This window comes from Sparus aurata, chromosome 22 (genome assembly GCF_900880675.1).
Source record: "Sparus aurata chromosome 22, fSpaAur1.1, whole genome shotgun sequence".
Taxonomy (NCBI): Eukaryota; Metazoa; Chordata; class Actinopteri; order Spariformes; family Sparidae; genus Sparus; species Sparus aurata.
The window spans coordinates 26737129-26756600 of record NC_044208.1 but is presented as its reverse complement, the minus strand read 5'-3'; the positions used below and the strand labels follow the sequence as shown (position 1 = coordinate 26756600).

The 19472-nt window shown below is 45.8% G+C and overlaps 1 protein-coding gene across 4 annotated transcripts in view; it reads left to right on the top strand.

The window, feature by feature from the left end:
• The window catches only part of ccdc85cb (coiled-coil domain containing 85C, b), a 48487-nt gene that overhangs the window by 19563 nt on the left and 9452 nt on the right, over window positions 1-19472 (top strand). For 2 of the 4 annotated variants that reach the window (XM_030405570.1, XM_030405569.1), the window contains exons 2-3: window positions 13268-13347; window positions 14552-14593. In XM_030405570.1, the coding sequence (XP_030261430.1) occupies window positions 13268-13347; window positions 14552-14593 (122 nt within the window). The remainder of the gene's footprint in view (window positions 1-13267; window positions 13348-14551; window positions 14594-19472) is intronic. The other 2 variants (XM_030405572.1, XM_030405571.1) reach the window with 1 other exon arrangement.

The following is a 19472-nucleotide window of genomic DNA, read 5'->3' as shown; positions in this document are numbered from 1 at the left end:
CGATTAGGTTGAGTTGCTGCTTGTTTTTATTGATTGTATACTTTGCAGAGCGCTCACGCACACATGCTGCCGAGTACACACTCAGTGTGTATTTTAGTTTGTACCGATAATCAAACTGTGGCTTTAAAGATCTTTCTGGAGCTTCTATTAACACTGTCTGCGAACTACTGTCTCAGCTGCATTATGGGAAATATACCAACTAATATGCATACTTAACCTTTTTTATAAACACTACATACTTACATACACAACTCTCTTAAACTATAAAATGAAGTCTGGAATATGCTGCTCATCTTTTCATTTGACCTCGATTCAGAAAGTGTTGCACTGAGCTGGTTAAGCACATTTTTTTTACCTTTTTTGCTCAGAAATTGGAGCAAGAATGTTAAAAAAAGAACCACAGATGATGTAAAAGTGATTGAAATATTGACATTATTCCCAACCTCCATGATTCCTTGGGGGAACTTTGGGTGCAAGTTGTTCCACGGTAACTGGACGCTAATCCTCGCTCTGGGAGTGATTGGTACGACGTATCTTTCATTCGTTATCGATGTTATTGAGTGAATACTACTAAGACTTTCAACAGCGCTTGCCCCAATTGGCTAACACTTCAAAAAGCCTTGAACATTCTGCTTGTGAGCGTTTATCATGATGATCTGTTAGCTATGCTAGCTCCGCTGAACGGCCTGTAGTCGTCTCCAATGCAACCTCCCCAAAAAGCTAACTGCATGCAGGTTCTGTTCATGTTTTAATGACTAAAGGTGCATTAGTCTTAGTCAACATGCCTCATGTACATCATGATTTATTCTGTCTGTGTCCGTTGCACCTTGTCACGTTTAGTTTTAATCGTTACACCAACGTTTCCCCCTCGACCTCGTGTCTCTAACTGAATCTGTTGTTGACTGGATAATCTGTCGTCGAGTGAAGTTATCCTGTCGCCACACGGCTAAGGTATGAAAATACAGGTTGCACGGTTACGGAGCTGTGAAGAGACCGCTTTGGAAGGCGCGCTGTGCTCCGGGTCAATTTAAACTGGAAACAATTAGACAAGATCAGACACCTTGGGAATGCCTGGCAGCTCCGATCAGACGCGAGATGATGTCAGGAAAAACATGTTGTCGGTGCAGCGCGCCTCTCAGCCCGGGCCGCGACCTAACGGCGGCTTGTCGGGGCTCGTAAAAGTTTACCTCTGAAAAGAAAAAGGTCGCTGGCATTTACGCCCACTTGACTCTTCCTCTCTGTGATGTTTCACACCTTCGACCGCATCTTTCACACTCGCAAACGTAACGTAGCTGTTTGCCGTCGGCGGGAGAAGGGACTATGCATGTGTGTGTGCAGACACTAAGAAGATTAAAATGCTGTTTTAGCGTTGCATTTCAGACCCTTCTGTCCTGCAGAGCTGGAATGAGGATGTCTGCAACTCAAACCCAGATACATTTGCCACTTTTTTCTAGTAGGTGGAAGTGATTTGAGTTTAAAAAAATCCCCCAGAACAACCGTCAAGGGATAAATAAATTCAGTGACATGGATAATGAGTCCTGGCGAGCTTTTGTTTTCCTTTTTGTAGAGCAGTCCTGGACGAAGCTGCGCAGTGGCGCTCCGAGCCAGCGCTAACCATTCATAATGGGGATGTAACAGAATTCCCTTGGTTATTATGGCTGTTCCTGTCCTGTCTGCACAGTATCTCGTCTGCCTACTCCTACTGTATGTACGTCTCGCTCTCATTCTCCTGTTTCCTTTCTAATGGCCTCGATATAGACGGAGTACAGGCGCTGTCGCCTTCGCTCAGCTTCGCCACATCTCAAAACGCCGACGTCGGGGCGAGTCAAAGGCCGCAATCCAATTTCAGACTTGGTCGGGATGAGATAACTGTCGATCTGGACGGCTCTTATGTAAGATCTCTTTCTCTTTTGTGGCAATTAATACGCCATTAGCCCTTTGTGGATCCTTTTATCCATCAGTGCTGGGTAAACAGTCGGTAAAGCTCCAGATGACACCAGTGAATGGACGGGATTTTGTTTCTCCGAGTTGTTTTCTTTTGTCCGAGAGCTTCACCTCCAGTAAATAACACATTATGATGTAATTAAAAGGATTATATGTACTAGTGTTCTTTTGATTCTTTTGATTTCACACACACATTGTCACCGGTGACGCTTTGTTCAGACACACAGTCAACCAAAAGGTCAAAGTCAACCAGAGCTCAAAGATTTCGTCAGCGCTCGGAGTTAAAAAAGCGGAGCCACAAGTTGAATCTCGCCCGCCTCCCCCTTACTTTCCTCTCTGATTGGCATTAGAATGAAATCAGACGTGGTTATTATTCATGTAAACAGTAATAAGAAAAATAAGCCACGAGATGATGTCACTGGAAAGAAAAAGGTTACATTTGCGCCGGATTGGAAGAAGCGTCGGGTTTTTTGCAGATTGCATCAGAACCCACATGGCAGATGGGATTTTCAGAGGGGCCGATAATAAAGGGGTTTCAGGGTTGTACTTATTTGAAGGAACATTCTCTGTATTTACCATTTAACTGCTAGCTGTTAGACTCTGCTTACATAAGCGCAACCTTTGCCAGCTCAGCAGTCAGTCAGACGGGCTTTTAACGGAGCGGGGAAGGCATGCAGATTTATGCAAATGGAGGCTGCCATGGGGATTTTTGCGGTGGTGAAACCGTGGTAACGGGGAGAGGAATGAGGTTAAAGAGGGCCATGGGCTCGGGGAGGACGTGCTCTACCCACAATGCCCCTCTGGTGTTTGTTTACACACTGCGGTGGGCTGTGGGTTGTGCGAGGTAAAAACCAGCCGTCTCCTCTAGCATCTGCTGCGAAAGAGCCTTTCAATCGGGCGTCGCTGTTGATGACGTCCAGACGTTTACAGGCAACACGTCTGTTTATCTGCTGCTGCTAAATTGCTGTTTTTAAGTTGAGTTTTTCCCAAATGTTTAGGGTTCAAAGAGCGTGATTTAACTCGTAACGCGTAAATACTCAATCAGTGCAGCAGCTCATCCCATCTGAATGTCTGAACGAAATCGGGGAAAAGCACTGTAGCATAACTCTGTATCTACGTTGCTATACGGAGGCAGCTGGATGCGCTCTTGTTTCGTGAAACTTTCTCGAGTTTCTTCAAACTTGTTGCACCTCTTGAAACTCAAGAAACCTTGTTGAAACTCAAGAAACCTCGTTGAAACTCAAGCAGCTCTGTGCAGCAGTCAGAAAGATCGCGACCTGGATGGCCGAGAGTCTTCACCGACGTCACTCCACGGCGAGCTGCCACCACGTTCCTCCGACGCAGGCAGAAAAAATGGAGCCGCTTGACTAATCCAGAGGAATGTAGTGTCCCGTCCTTGAGCCAGTCAGGAGGTATGACCCTTGACTTTAAGTGTCAGGGGCCATGAGGGGTGACTGAGTGTGACATAGCGTAGAGCTTTTATACATCTGCTTGGAATAAGAAAATGTTGAGGGTTCAGTCCTGGTCCAGATGGCTTTCATGGAGTCCAGTGTGCTACATGTTTTTACCCAGAGCGCACTAGTCGAAGTCTGACTTACTGCAAACATCCTGCAAACGTATTCAGAGTCCTGACTTTGCGCTCAACGCAGAGTCGAACGGTCACATGCTGCAAAACGTAACTGGTTTACTGCAGTACAAACAATAGCTCGTAGCAAATCCATCTCCAAATGTCACTAATCTCTGTTTTGTTTTCAGAGTGAAACAGCCAACACACACACACACACATTGGCAGTAATTAAGGGTGTGGACCAAATATAAGCCTACAGCTTTGATTTCGTGGGATTAAACCCGACTGGCTGCCAGATTGCCATTCTTCTAGCCTAATCAAAAGATTAAGGGCAGAGGGCACCAGCATTACAAGTAGCCCGATCATCTGCGGAATATAAGAGCCGGAGCGCTACCGTTCTGTGTCTTATAATCAAGCGATGCGTTTATTTTTAACTCGAGTTTTTTTTTTTCCCCCCGTCAGCCTCAAGGTGTTCGACAACCTCCACACGTCGTCTTCGCGAGCCGTAACGACGAACGCAATCACAGACGCGCGCTAACTTCACACATTCGTCGGCACTTTTTCGGCGCTGCGGGCGCGCGAAGGCGTCCGCTGACCCTTTGCGAGGGCGATGACGACGAGCTGAGGAGACGGGGGGGCGGGACGCGTCGCTTCACCGGACAGGATGTGCGACAGCAAATGAGACGCGCGTCTGCTACTGTCTGCTGGAACACCTATAAATAAACCGGTCCTCTGTCTGTCTCTCGACTCGCGCTGAGGATGTCGACACAGCGATCAATAGCGAAGACGTGAGCGATTTATACCGGTCTTCAATTTCCACTCGATAGACATTAACAACCTTTGATGCATTAAAGAGCCCCGGCTGACCTCTGCACAGATGACTGCAGTGGGTGTAATTACGTGCATATCATGCTGTGGTTAGTGTGCGTAATTGGATTAAGTCAATACTGATTATTCATCAGCTTCCCTTCTGTTTCATCCAGACAGTCCGATTGATTTATGTCGGGGAATATGAGAGGAAGTGAGGTTCGACGGGCTTCATGCCTGTCAGGTTGCCTGTTTTAATAACGTGTTTACACCGAACTCTTCTGGACTAAGGCAGAATATTTCCAGATGGGAGAATACAGTAAAAGAAGGATGTGAACTATCTGTGTGTGAAAACTCATCTTGGTAATCTTGCATCTGTTGGGTTTAAGTGGCAGCAGACTGGGAGTCTCTCTCTCTGACTTCTTTCTTTTTAAATATTATGGATAAACTTGTTTCTTGAACTACAAGTCGGAGCTGGAGTTCTGACCACAACCCTCCTCCACCTGATTTGAAGATAGGAAATCCCCTCTTCTGGTTCAAATTTCTTTTTTTTCACAGTGCTGTTTTTGTTCAGCTGACAAACCAAAGATAATCAATCTTGGTTGTATACTCTTGCACAAAACACACAAAAAAAAGAAGCCAGAACTGCCACATTTTTGCTCGAAAAATGACTCCCATGACAGTCGAGTCGACCTTGGTCGTATATTTTGCTGTAGTTGTGCACTTGCGTCATTCCAAATGTCTTCAACACCGTTCGCACCCAGAGAAAACAGTGAGGCATCAGATGAAACGCCGGAGAGAGAGGCAGGGAGTCAGCCAATGTGACTAAATGTGACATTAAAACATCACCGCCGCCTCCGTGAACGTTTCCGCCTGAGTCACGAAGAGAAGTTCATCAACAGCGGCGGTTGTTTAATAATAAAGACTACAACTCCCAGGATCCCATGCAGCTGACCTGTGTGTCTAAATGATCAAATTCATAATCAATAAGTTATTTTTCCGTTAAGGAGCTGATTCTGAAGTTGTTTTCGAGCTTGACAGAAAAGCATTTTTCAGCCCGAGGCGAGGTGACAGAAAACACCGGTCACGACTGAAGTGTTACTGTTTAACAATGAACACAAAGATTGTGTATTCAGTGTTTGTGTGTGTGTGTGTGTGTGTTCAAGAGTCCAAGGTCCCCCCTCACAGCCAATCAGCAGTCTTGTTTCTAACGCAGGACCAAAGGCGGAGGGTTTTTTTCTTTCTCACAGAGCTACTAGCAGACACTGGCTCAATGCACAGAAGTGTACAAAAAATATTCAAGAGCAGAAGCGGAAAAATCTCTTCTGGCAGTTTAGTATTTGACGCAGATGATTTCTCATGCGGTCTGTTACCTCACATCAGTGGGGGAAAAAAAACGCATTGAGTGCTGATTTAAAGCCCGACTGAGGCGTCCCCGGTCGGGCCTTTCCTGTTGACGAGCGGCAAATGATTTAAAAAAGGCGATTTTCACCTGGTCAACGTTTCGAGCGTTGTTGATACTCTCGGGCCGCTCGTTTTGAAGTGTAATCCATTTGGCACTTTAACTGTCACACTAGTCACTCAGCGCGGCTCTGCCTCTCCTCAAGCATGAAGTAGTACTGTGCTGTTATCACACGCAGGGACACACACTTACTAACATTCACATGCACATGAAGAAACATGTCTTGCTGCACACACACACACACACACACACACACACAGCAGAGAGTGCGTGGGGAGGTGAGGCGCTCTCTCTTCCTCAGAGCGGGTGCCATGTCTTGTCAGATGGGGTTAGCTCCCCGCCAGCTGATGAGCCAGTCGAGCCTTTGAAGCCCTTCCAGGGGCCCGTGGTTTTTACGTGCTTGGGTTGCCAGGTTCTGCCATCCCCCTCATTAATGCAGCATGGGTGCCCACTTAACTTGTTCGTCTCTGTTCCTCTGGTCAGCTTGCCCTGGCGTTGACCGAGCGCTGGGCAGCCGAGCAGAGGAGGCACACACACACACACACACACATGCCGGCGTGCTCGCCAAGCACATGCATGCATAAGCGCATTTACAGTTCGTACGGAAACGTAGGAAGAGAGGTGTGTCGGACCCGTGCAGAGACGCCAACCTACCTGCGCTCGCTTAAATGTGCACGTCATTCCTCAGCTCTTCTGTGGAGCGTGTCGGAATGTGGCGGATGCTTCGAGCGGAGAAAATAAGGAGCAAGAGCTGGAAGAATTAGTCGTCGACAACCACGAGCACGACCAGTCATACGTGCACGCTGGTGGACTCGGGTCAGGTGGGGGTGCAGGGGTGGAGAGTAACCGGTAATCATGTCAAGAAAGAAATGAGAGGCCGGCCTTTAGTTGACTTTTTGTGTGAACTCGAAGACAAAATGTTTCGTAAGTTACGGTGAACTTCTGTTGTTAAATCTGCCAGCGTTAGCATCGTTAGCTGCACACGTGCACCGACAAGATGGACGGACGTAGCAACAGAGAAAAGGTCTTACAGCGAGAAGCCAAATTGAACTTTAATAATTATAGACAACTGATCATTTGTCAGTTTTGTCACTTCTCTCTGTGAATTTAATGTCTTCAGGTTTCGGATCGTTGTTCAACAATAACTTTTAGCTGCAAACTTTGTGCACTTTCTTTCGTCTCTCTCTCTTTCTCCTTTGTTTCTTTTCCTTTCTTTTTCCACCCTCTGTTTTCAGCGTTCCCTCCCTTTTTTTTCTCCAGTTGTTAAGGTGGGCCTCAGCCACATTCTCAGTTTAATGCAGATGTTTTTGGATGATAAATCAGACGTTTCTGCAGCCCGCCGAGCTCAGATTTCACAGAATTCACCGTACTTTGACTTGGGTGTTGGTGCAGAGAGAAAGGAAAAGGGGGGGGGGGAGAGTCTGTTTAGACTGTTTCTGCTCTTTTCTTCAACATCTTGAGGTAATTGACCCAACCTCCTGCCTTGAGCACACACACACACACTCACACACACACACACATACATACAGTATAATCACAGATGGGTTTTAAAAATCCCCTCTCCTGCACAAACCCTCTCTTTTTTTTTTTTTTGCTTTCCCTCCCTCCCACACACACATGCACAGACGCACACACCCGTGCAGCCTACATGCATTCCCCATCTTAACGAATGCTCCACATATAAGCGCTCATTCACACTCCCCACACATGCACACGCATCGCTGGGAGAATATCCGTGTCTCCGCGCTAAAAAACACCGCGCTGCAGCTGCGGAGGGGAGATGAAAGCCAGAGCCGAGCCAGGAATAATAAAAGCAGAGTGGTATCAATTCACTGCAGGCTTTCTATGGGCCATGGGATCTGACTTGAAAACATAAAGGCAAAAAAAAAACCTGGTCTTCTTTAACCATACACTTCTACCAAAGCTACTTTGATGTAGCGCAGACCTCGGAGTCAACAGCGCGGAGGCTGGTTTTGCTCCAATCGTAGCGTTTCCGCCAGTATCGCCTCAGCCCGGTGTAAATGTGCACACGTGCCGTCTAATTTTAGACATCCTAATTTGTGCAGCATCCCCTTCGCCAGCATGCCTGGCTCCACGCTTTTCTGCCTTTTTTTTTTTTTTTTCCTATTTGCTCGTAAAAACGGCGGCCTGCCTTGACCCTCCAATCAGCTCGGTCCCACCCACTGCTCCCACACTGGGATTTGACACATATAGAGAGGGCGTGACGGAGGAAGAACAAATGTGGAGGTGGAAAGAAAAACTGCAGGGCTCCAGACTGCGACCAATTTTTAGGGGACAAGCGCGACTGCGTTTTATAACCAGGAGCTTCGGTGTGACCTGAAGACGCTTCTTAAAATCATCGTCGTCGGATGATCGGTGAAGTCCAAATGAAATGATGGTTGTCTGGCTCTGTCGTAATAAATACGCCCAGAACAAATCCAGGGCCTGGAGGGCACTCGTTTGAAAGTTGTCAGCGAAGTGTACATATGATTTGTAGCTAAGAAGCTTACAGTTGAGAACACATTGGTCCTTTTCAGAAGCCTGTGATGGATTTGACTCAGCTAAACCAACCCAAGGACCTCATACAGGCTTTTCTGCCCTTTTGAAGCGTATCACGGTCGTCTCCCCCCGACAGATGGATTTCCTATCAGTGACATCTGAGCAAACTCTAGTGGACGGTGGATTTAGATCGGCAAGGTCAAGAATTAACCAATTAACTCCCATCCTGTGTGTCGTTCCCTGCAAAAACTTCTAATGTAGTCTTTTGGATTTGCATTTTCAGAGCTCCAGATGTGTTTTTCACACTGGTTGCACTGTTTTTTATTCAGGAACTGGAGCCCATGATGTAGATACGCATCCAACTTTAATTGAAATTCTTCACGTGTTATGTGAAAGACACACGCAACAAGAAATTGCGATAATCTCAATCACCGCTGACAGATTGACAGATTTCTGGGCGCACTTGTGACCAAAATAGTTGCACCCTGGAGCCCGTTGTGCTTCCTTCCAAGCAGATGTAAAAACCGTGTGGGGAGAGAAACCTGCATCTTGTTGATGATGATGATGATGATGATGAGTAACTGTGGCGTGAAGCGAACAGATGGGGGGGGGGGGGGTGGAAGGCTGTTTGTAGCACAGTAGGACACAAAGAAGAACCGGTTGAGGTCGTGACCCTTAAAGGATTGCACCAAGTTCTGGGCAGCTTAGCTTCCATTCTGCAAAAGTAATGACTCAAATAACCTCCCTGTGGGAAAAACAGAAAAAAAGAAAGAAGCTAAGTTGCATCTGTGCCCTCTCCAGAAAAAAACAGTTGCACACCTTTTTTTTAAGAGCTGAAGAAACAAAGACAATGGGACGGAGAGGTTGAAGCAGAGGGATCTAATAAAAACAGGAAAGAGAGGGAAACTGGGGAGTGGAGCTCTGCGAGGAGGGAGTGGCCGCTGGAACTGGGTCACAGCGGCATTGACGTGATGCGAAGTGACGCGCCGGGAGAGAGAGAGAGGGAGAGGGGGAGAAACGGTCTCGCGCCACTGTCTGCGTCACCTTCTCGTCCACACACACACGCTCACATTAGGAGCTCTCACATGCTCGCAGTTCATTGGGTAAACAACACTTGTGCAGGGGTAAAAATAGTCCTACTTGTGCACCGCGAGGACAAGGTTCCCCCCCCCCTCTTTATCTCTCTCTGTCTCCCTCTCTGTATTGTTTACCGCTTAGTCGCCCACTCTTACTCTCCTCACTCGATCAGCTCTTAAGATCACACTCGGGGTTGTGCACGAGTAATAACGGCCTCTCCCCGGACGCTTGTTGTGTATGAACGCGTGGCTGCAGAGTTTTGTAGGGTAATTATTTCAGCCTCGGCTACTGCGGGCTTTTTCCCTCCAGTTCCTCGGAGCAGCGGGGAGAGTTTGTGAAGCTGGAGGCATGGAGGGGGATAAAAGAGGATGGAGGGAGTGGCAAGGGGGGGGGGGATCCAGGGAGCCACTTTAATTGCCTGACCCCCGTCTCCCACCAGGATGACTCTCGGAGCCGGGTGTTAAAGAGAGGGTGACGGCTGGATTCTCCCTGCAGATCCCTGCGGCTCTGTGCGTGTGTGTACAGTGTGTGTGTGTGTGTGTGTGTGTGCGTATGGGAGGTGTCGGGGCGTTTTTCGTGCGTGTTTTTTTTGTGTTCCTGTGAAAGTTCCCACGGCGGATCCGCACATATTTAAGCAGGACCACTTAATCATGTCATGTGTGATGTTGAAGTGATGCGCTCTGGGTTTTAACACACACACACACACACACACACACACACACCCTTGATAACACTTCAAAGGCTGAGAGACGGGGAGAGGAAAGGGGGGAGCTGTGGTATGTGACAGTGGGATTCCTCACTGCGGGTCAACTCCGGGTTTCTCCAGTCAAACAGAGCCGATATCGAGATTTATCTTTGATTACTTATCTTGATTTTTGTTTAATTAGTTCTTAGGAGATTAAAAAAAAAACTAAGCCTGACACACACACACACACAGATGACTTTTGAGTTTATTGGATTACCGATGGAGAGAGATCTCAATCTCTGTAAGTAATCTAAATATACACACCACTCTGGGGGGGAAGGGAAGCGTCGGACATTCATATTTGCGTCCTCCCCCCCTCTTTTTTTAAATTTTTTTTCCGAGGCTCCTCTCTTTGTTGTTTGAGTGCGCCGGTGATGACCGAAGGCCGAGGAACCTTCATCCTAATCGGCTTGAGATCTGGCCGCAGGTCAGGCCAGCAGATGAATCCAGATTAGAGGGTCACAAGGCAGGAAGAGAGGATTAGCAGCAGCTCTGGACACCGCGGCCTCCTCCGCTCGCAGCCCGAGCGTCGAGCTAGCCGGCCAACTGAGAGGACTGTCTGATGGAAGAAGTCAAGTGGATAGACATGGATAGGTCCGCGGGCCCAGCTGGGGCTACTGTCACTTAGCCCTGTTTACACTGTAGGCCTGGGAGAGGATTCTTTTTAATCCCAGACTTTATGGTATTTTATATCGCTGAACCGCTGTAATTGAATCTAGACGAGACATCTTTATTGACTCTGGTTTTATGTCACTAGATGCAAACGTTTTTTTACTACTGATTTCTCCTCACAACTGTCTCCGCACTGTCGTTACATGCAGCTGGTCCAGAATATATTAATGATAATCTGTCTGTAGTCCGACTCGATGTCGTGCCAACGACGCAATCTGACTTTCAACGCTGAATGATCTGAAGCTGCGGAGTAACTAGTAATTAACGTTGGCAAAAAAAAACATGAATGTAGCGGAGTGGAAGGATCATCTGTCTCTTCAGTCCGTATCAGTACTGGTCCTGGAAAAAAACAATATTAGTCGATCAGTAGTTTGGTCTGCTGAAGTCAGAGGACTTGTCTTTATATCCAGCTGTTTGAACACAAGACCTGCAGAATCTGAGGCACAAAAATCCCGCTGGTTTGTTTGATATTACATCCCGATGGTGGAAGCTTTTTGTTTTGCGTGACGTCTAAGAAGTCAGGGCTCTGTGTGAAGTGTAACATCTACATGTTCACATGTTTGTGACACCAGGATCCTCCACAGGATGCAGGCTGCCGCTGAGTGCCGGCTTCTGATATTGTGTTTCTGCAGAACAGCACCCCCTGCTCGCAAAAGTGCTGATCCAAGAAGGTGACGTGAATAACACAGGCTGGTTGGACTTGTTAGGGTCAGTTGAACAACCTGAGGTCATAGTTTGCACCTTTGTTTGTGTGTCTAGTATCCTTCGTAAGTGACTTCTCATCTGCATCTTGACTCGGTCCAGCACTTTCACCAGCAGCCTCCCTGTCAGCCGCTGCACTCTCTGCCTCCACTTAGAAAACAAAACTAAATAAAGCTGTGTGCAGCGCTGCGCTCCCGACGAGCTTCCTGTGAGTGCGTCGGCTTTGATCCCACTGTAAATTAAACATGCCTTTTTAGATAACAGGCTCGGTACCACCTACCGAGCCAAACCGCACCTCCGACTCCTCACACGGCTTCTTCTCATCCCCGGTTTGAACTTGATTCACGCAGACGCAGATTTGCTGCTCTTTATCCGGATTGTCAACAGTTGAGGGAATCTCCGCGGAGCAATTAGGGCCACAGTTGCGCTGTTAGTAAAGATATACAGTATCGAGACACTTTTCCTGCAGATATCGCTGATGTCTGTCTCACTGTGAGTGACTGACACAGGAGAATGTGCGTGCCAAACTGGGAAGTGGCCCCCGTAAAAGTACGAGGTCAAAAGTTGGGTCAAGCGGCGCTAATCTGGGTGGGAACGCTCGGTGCTTGACCCCTGACATCAGGCCGCGGCGAGTTTTTCTAGCACATGAGGGCTTTGTGCGAGGCACTTTTACGTGGCAGATGGATTTGAAGAGCGACAATTGTGGCAGTTAACAGTTCTTAAAAGCCAACAGGCGCCAATTTACAGCTTTTGGACACTAGACAGAAAAAACAGAAAACCAGGAGAGGATCGTAAAGATGACGTAAAGTTTTCAGTCCCTCAGAATCTGAGGATGTGAAGCTTTTCTCTGATGTGCTGCTGATTCTGGGAAATATCGTCCAAAAGTGGCCGATGACAGATATAATATCGGGGTATATGTTGCCCGACATGCATCGATATTAAACCTTTTGTTTATAGCGCTAATGATTATACGAAAAACGACGCCTGGGTTAATTTATAATTGTTAGATTTCCAGTCGACTGTTTCAGTGCACTAATGTTAATCGGCACAATAAAGGTGATTACTTTATAATGTCTCCATGACATATTTTATTTTGTTACATGTTGATTTTTGGCTAAAATCACAGCTTAATCGTATAGATGATCAATAAATTGATTGATAATAAAGTAATCATTAGGTAGAGCATTACTAGAATTAATACTAATACCTGTTTTGACTTATTTGTCATTATTAGTCCAATAAGTCAAGTCAAGCTCAACATCAGAATATTAGCATTGTCACTGTGCACATGCTGCTTGCTAACATTAGCATCTAGCTAGAAGCGAGGCAGTGCTTAAGTACAGACTTGCATCTAGCTGTTAGCATTTAGCTGTTAGCATTTAGCTGTTAGCATGGCTGTAGACTCTTAATCTAGACTACAAAAGTAACTGATTAGTTGTAAATCGACAGATAAAATGATAATACAATTAATACTTACTGTAATCCCACTTTAATTACATCTCTTTATATTATAGCGTCTCATTATAAGCTAGAAATGTAAACATTTGGTCCAGTTTGCTAATCCAAATACCAGAATCAGACCTCTGCGTGGTGTTTTTATGTTGCAGAAGAGTTATTTTAAGTCTAGGACGTAGACTTTGACCGTTGTGTGAAAGTTTTGGGGTCTCTCAAAGTGCACAGCAATCTTTCGGGCACCATGTTTGTCCTTCTGCTCCAGCGGCCACCTGTGTTTCTTTTTTTTGAGCTCTTTGAAATGCTAATCTCTTCTCCTTCCCCATCTTTTCTCCTCCAGATCCCTCCTCCAACTACATCAGGCAGCTGGAGACGAAAGTGCGGATCCTGGAGGACGACAACAATAAGCTCCTCTCGCAGGTAAGCCCCGCACATGAGTAAACACGGCCCGGTCCAACCCGCTACTTGAACTAATACCCTAATGAAACGCCTCTTGTGCAACTTTCCGACTCGCCCGGAATCATGTGATAGGGCGGCCGCGGTGCGATAAAGTAGTTTCCCCCGATGCCTGCGTGAAGCCGCCCCCCCCCTCACAACAAGCCTGCCTGTTAGTCGGAGAATATGTTTATCCATGTTTAATTCATGGGGAGTCGGTAAAGCTTCAGTAGCGAGCGGCGATGTTAGCCCCCGAGGCGAGCTGTGGGAGCGGGAGCAGAGATGAGAGGAGCAGGGAGGAGGAGGAGGAGGAGGAGGAGGAGGGAGAACGAGGCATTAAGTGACGGTGACAGAATAAAACATTTGACCTTGCTCTGACTTCTTCCAAAATTTGTGAGGATTGGAGAGTGAGGGAGGGAGGAGGAGGGAGGTGGGAGGGTGAGAGAGAGGAGGTGGGAGGTTGGATTTCTGGTCTGGTTCACCAGGAGTTCACATGTCAGCCTGCAGAGGTGTGCGTTGCGTACGCACGGCAACAGACGGGACGACTCGTGGTGAAATCTCTAACGTATTAATTGTTCATGTTAGCGGTGGCGGGGTCAAATTGTGGTACGCTCAGAAGTTACGCCTCATTAATTATTAGTATATACTCACACACACCGTTTCCCCCTCCTGTGCTCAGTTTTACGATGCGATTCGGTTCGTTTGAATGCGCGTCAGGCCGCAGACGGAGCTGGTTTTAACGGTTTTAAATGGCTTTTTTTTTTAGATTCGGAGCCTTTTATTCTTTTTTCAAGTGACGAAAGTTTTAGTTCTCTTCTCTTTTCTCTCTCTCCAATCATCTCCCTGCAGATTTATATGTAAGGCAGTACAGAGAGCGTAGGCTGGAATCACTGATGCGCACAACCTGAGCGATCCTAATAATTAGCAGCTAACCGCTACAATTAGCCGCAACGCGTTGTCTCGCGGCGGTTAGAGACGTTATAATACGACCCCCGGTCCAATAATAGTCCTTGTTCACATTTCGAGTGATGATGTGTTTCTCTTCTCCTCCTCTTCAGATTTGAGATTCTGGGAGGAGGATGTTAGCACTGCTCTATAAAGATTAGCTCAGCATGAATGCATTTCCTACCGTTGCTGTTGATCACAGCTCCGATTAATGAACCAACACACTATGTTTTTCTCTCCCTAGGCTTATAGCCGGTATAGTTTATCACAGATACAGACGAAACAGGTAACTGTCCCTGAATGTCACTATCTGTCGGCCCCTCTGCTGGCCGCTCGGTTGAGCCTCTTTTTGCCCTTTTCACTCTTTTATCTGTTCGGTGGTGGGACTTTTTTCTCAGCTTCGAGCTTGTTTGCTTTCTCCTACGCAGAGGGTGGACACAATAAAAGCAACACCTGTACAACGCAATGCAATCACTTTTTAGTGACGCCAAAAGGTTTAATGTGTGTCGACACTCACAGGTGATGAATCTGCTCTGTGGTAACGTTTAAAGGAGAACTTTGGTATTTTGACTTTCATGTCTTAATGCTGAATATGTAGCTAAAGCCAGCAGCTGGTTAGCTTAGCTTAGCTTAGCTTAGCTTAGCATGAAGTCTAGAAGTGGTGGAGAAGCTAGCCTGTCTCCGTTGCTAACGAAAGTTGATTTACTAAAGAAATCGTCATGTAATGAAAATATTTCATGCAAAAATGGCAGAAATGCTTTTTTTTAAGACTCTCAAATAAATAGTTTATGATTTCTAAGTTTTAAATCATATTAAACTGAATATTTCAGTTTTTTGGACTGACAAACTTATTTAAAGACATCAGCTTGGACTTTGAGACACTTTAATGGACATTTTTCACAGTTTTTTTTTACATTCAATATACCAAATCGATTTATCTTGATAAAAATAATGGGCAGATTTAACGTTAGTTGCAGCCCGAAAATTAAACTTCTATGATGTTTTTGAATTTGTACAAAAACTAAAGTACACAAACGCCACATTGGGTCCAGGAAGTCAAAGTACCTGGACTTACCCCCAAAAAACATTTTGAATCAGACCCTCATCGTAACTTTGTTTAGTGAACAAGCATCTTTAACAAAATGTTCACATACGTCTTCACAGCCATGTTGAGCTGCCTGGTGTTCCTGATATTTTGTCCAATAAATCAAAGTGCGGCCTCAAACGTCACCACAGAGCTGAATCACCCGTGTGACGCAGTGTCACCCTGCAGGAGTTGGATTGCATTACCTTGAAGAGGCGTTTGCTTTTGTGTCCGGCCCTTGTTCATGCACTGCTAGCATGCTATGCTAACGAACAAGCACAGGTGGCCGTGCTTGTATGTGGCCCCTACCTTGGCAAGAAACCCTTCCTCTGTCCTTGGAGCTGTTTTTGCACAGCACAGTGAGTGTTCGGTACGGAGGTACCTCAGGTGAATGACTGCTACATTGTGCTTTGGTGCATAAATGACACACGCTTGTCCTGGCTTGTCGGGACGTCTGGTGGGCTGAATAATTAAAGACGAGGGGGGGGGGACAGGAAGATCCAGGTATCTATAATGCATGGCTGACAACTGGTGTGTGAGAGAGTGACTGAAGAATGAAGGAGTGTCTGTCTGGAGTTAAAATGAAAATACTTTCTTGATGTTCCTCCCATGAATAAACTTTGCTCTCTATCAGATTGTAAGCTGGGTAATGAAAACACGAGCGTACTCCAGTAAATAATGGAAAAACTAGAGCTATTTAACTGAACTCTTATGCAAGAAGCCACTTACTGCTGTGCCTGAATACTAGCAGGTGGAACTGTTACAATGGATTAGTTGCCTCAATGGACATATTGCCTAACTTCCTGTGTTATGAAACCGGCCCAGTGGAAGTTGTATCGAGCCCGACGGAAACAATGGCCTCTTATCGCTGGAATGTTGACCCTCGAAACCAGCTCAGCCCAAAGGATTTCACTGTTCTGAAGGGAGAAAAGGAGCGAGTTAACAACCAGGTCCCACGGTCAACATTGGAAAAGGGCCTGCACAGCACAGGTGTGAACACAATGAGAGGAACAGGTGTGCACGCCCAGGCTCAGACTGGAACGAGCCCGGCCACATGCACGTACACTATTCCGCGTCTCTCAACCGTTACTTATCTCCGTTAACTGCAGTGACGTGTGAGTCGTTCCCCCTACATGCTCGCTTCCACTTCATCATGAACGCGTGAGTGCTCAGTGTCACTCTGCGAGATTAATGATCTATCTGGCAGATTCAGATGACACTCCATCCGTTAGCTGTGGGCTAATTGAACTCGTGTTGTGAGAGTCCGGTGGATCTGAATGATGGAAGAGGTTAATGAAGTCACGATACGGCTGATTTATTGACTGATAAATCACATCGGATGTAAGAAGATAGATTGGAGCTTTCAGTTACTGTACGTGCATCCCATAATGCCGAGTTGTTAATGTTGCCGGCTAACTAGCTTGAAGACAAGAACACTGTAAAAGTGGCCGTAGATACGGTCCTGGTGGCTATGTTTGACATATTGTGCTAAAATACTGACGCTAAAGAACTAGCATCCAGTTTATGATCCAAATAAAAGACACAGCATTATTGTTGTAATGCAACATCAAGCTAGTTAGCTGTAGCATTTGAAGCACAGGTTGCTGAGGTTTAACTAAAATGTGCTGCAGGGATGCAGTATTTTTGTAGGCTAACTTGGAAGTTAGCATCGTCCTGGTTCCATCGACAAGAAGCCTATGGGATTTTTCTGTTTTGGATCATTATAGAAAAACAAACTCTCTGTTTTGTTTTTACCTTTTTTTTACAAATCACCTTTTACTTTTATGATTTTTAAAGTGTAAATGAAATTTAAAAAACCAAAAAAAACTATAATAGACAAAAAATAAAGAATACAAATAAAATTAAGAATTAAAAAAAGAAGTAATGCATAAGTAAATAAAAAATAAAATAAAAAATAGAATAATAAACACAAATAAAAAATAAATAAAAAAAATAAAATGATGAACAAAAATAAGAAAATCTGAAAAATATAAATAAACAAAAATAAAAAAAAATCTGAAAAATATAAAAAATAAACAAATGAATAAAAAAAGACAGAAAAAGTTTCAAAGTTTATGATACTTAAATCTTTTGTTCAGCAAGGTAGTTTCCTCTAAGCTAACGTTTAATGTCCCCGACAACCTCTGTCGTCGTAGAACGAAATGTGAAAAGAGACGAGGGCACCAGAAGTGAAATAATGCTGACTTATAATGTTTTTTTTAGGGCTTACTACCCCGCCCACCATTCCACTAAATTACAGCACTGCTCAAGGAGCACACTGCTGTCCTCTGCAACCTTTTGTCAAGGTGCCATCACCCCTGCTCCTCTTAACTCAGGCAGGAAATGATGCGTGACGTACACAGCTTCTCCCTGTCAGCTCCAAGAACACTGTGATGAATGGACCGACGGAGGGACCCGAGTTTTAGCCAAGAAGACAGCGAAGGGCCGACTGTCCCCCAGCTGTCTGGCAAACAAATAGCTTTGTTGGTCTCTGTGGTCGAGGTCAACCCAGGAAGGGTAATAAAAAAAAAAGTTGGAGGCGTGTGTGGTGTGTTGGTTTGTAAAGACGGACTTGGCGTAAGAGGAATATTCATTCGATGGTGTGTTTCATTTCGTGGATATGACATTTAGGGCGTAGCTCGCTGACGGGAGCAAAGCCTGGAGAAATGGCACAGAGACGTTCGCAAAGGTACAGAATGGAGGGGCATGAATATGGAAACCCAAAGGATGGAAAGCGCCACGGGAAGGATTGCGAAAGGTTAGAGGAACACCAGCAGGATGCTAAGCTGCAGGAGAGGAGACGGGGGAATATCAAAGGACGGAGGAGACAAGGGGAATGCTGATCGTCGCTCTGTGTGTGTGACTGTGCACCTGTGTGACACACACACAGATAATACAAAGGCAGACAACACAGCACATTGTCCACGCAGCAACAGACACACACCCTCAGCTCATTGGGCTATTTATTGCCCGAGTGCTCGCAGGCGTCACGTGCGTTCACACGCCGCGCCTCGCGCAGAGGGAACACTAGTGCGTGACATGAGAAATGTCATAAGGAAGCGGTGGTGTCGGCCGCGTTCCTGCCCGCGGAGAGCAGGCGAGGCTGGTTACCGCCCCCAGGAACCAGTGGTCTTTGGCTGCTAATGAGGACAAATCTTAGGAGCTCTGTCCCCGGCGTAATGGCCCTCGATGATGACACAACGTGATGCAGCCCGCCGCGCTGAAGTGCCATTTATGTAGCGAGCCCGAACAAATGAAAAATCAGCTTTGCAAATGAGGTGCTTGAAGCGATTGGCGTCAGAGAGACGATGAGAGTGCAGGTGCGAGTGTAGGACGAGGACAAAGCCTCCGTAATGAACCTTCACCGAGGGTCTAACTGCACTCAGAGGAGCCGGGCCGACGTATTAACTCGTATATTGTCTGACAACAGCAGCTCATCAAAGATATGTTGTGCAGTGTTGTGGGATATCAGCGCTGATCGCCTGATTCGACTCAACTTGATTACATTTTTGATGATTCAGTTGCATCAGAATATCAAAAACATCATAAACATGTTTGCTGTTGGATTATGAGACATTTCTAAGCAACTTGAAACTTGTGAACAGTTTACAGATTGTATTTTTTTCGTAGCTACAGGTTATTAAGTCAGAGTAGCTCCTTGTTAAGGTTAATAAATCTTTTATTATGCACTTTTTTTTATCAGTTTTCTTTGAGATTACAAGACATGCAGCAGAGGCTCCGGGCTGGAAAAGAACCTGGGCTGCTGTGGTTTTAAGCTTCAGCAACACTTTTAGTCTTCTTGATGTTAAAAAAGTATCTTAAAAGGACGTTAATATAAAGTCTAAACGTGTCACATCTGTGTGTTTCACGTCCTCGTCATGGTGTCAATATTCTGCACATTTAAAAACAATAAATCCTGTTAGCAAAGATTACTCGGAAGAAGTGCACATGCAGCAATCGATTTTAGGATTTAGGATTTTAGAAGTACAAACATTTGACCATTCATAAAGACAAAAGAAAGACAGAAAATGCCTAATCATGCACATCTTCTAATCTAAAAGTAGGTCATTGTATCTCGGAT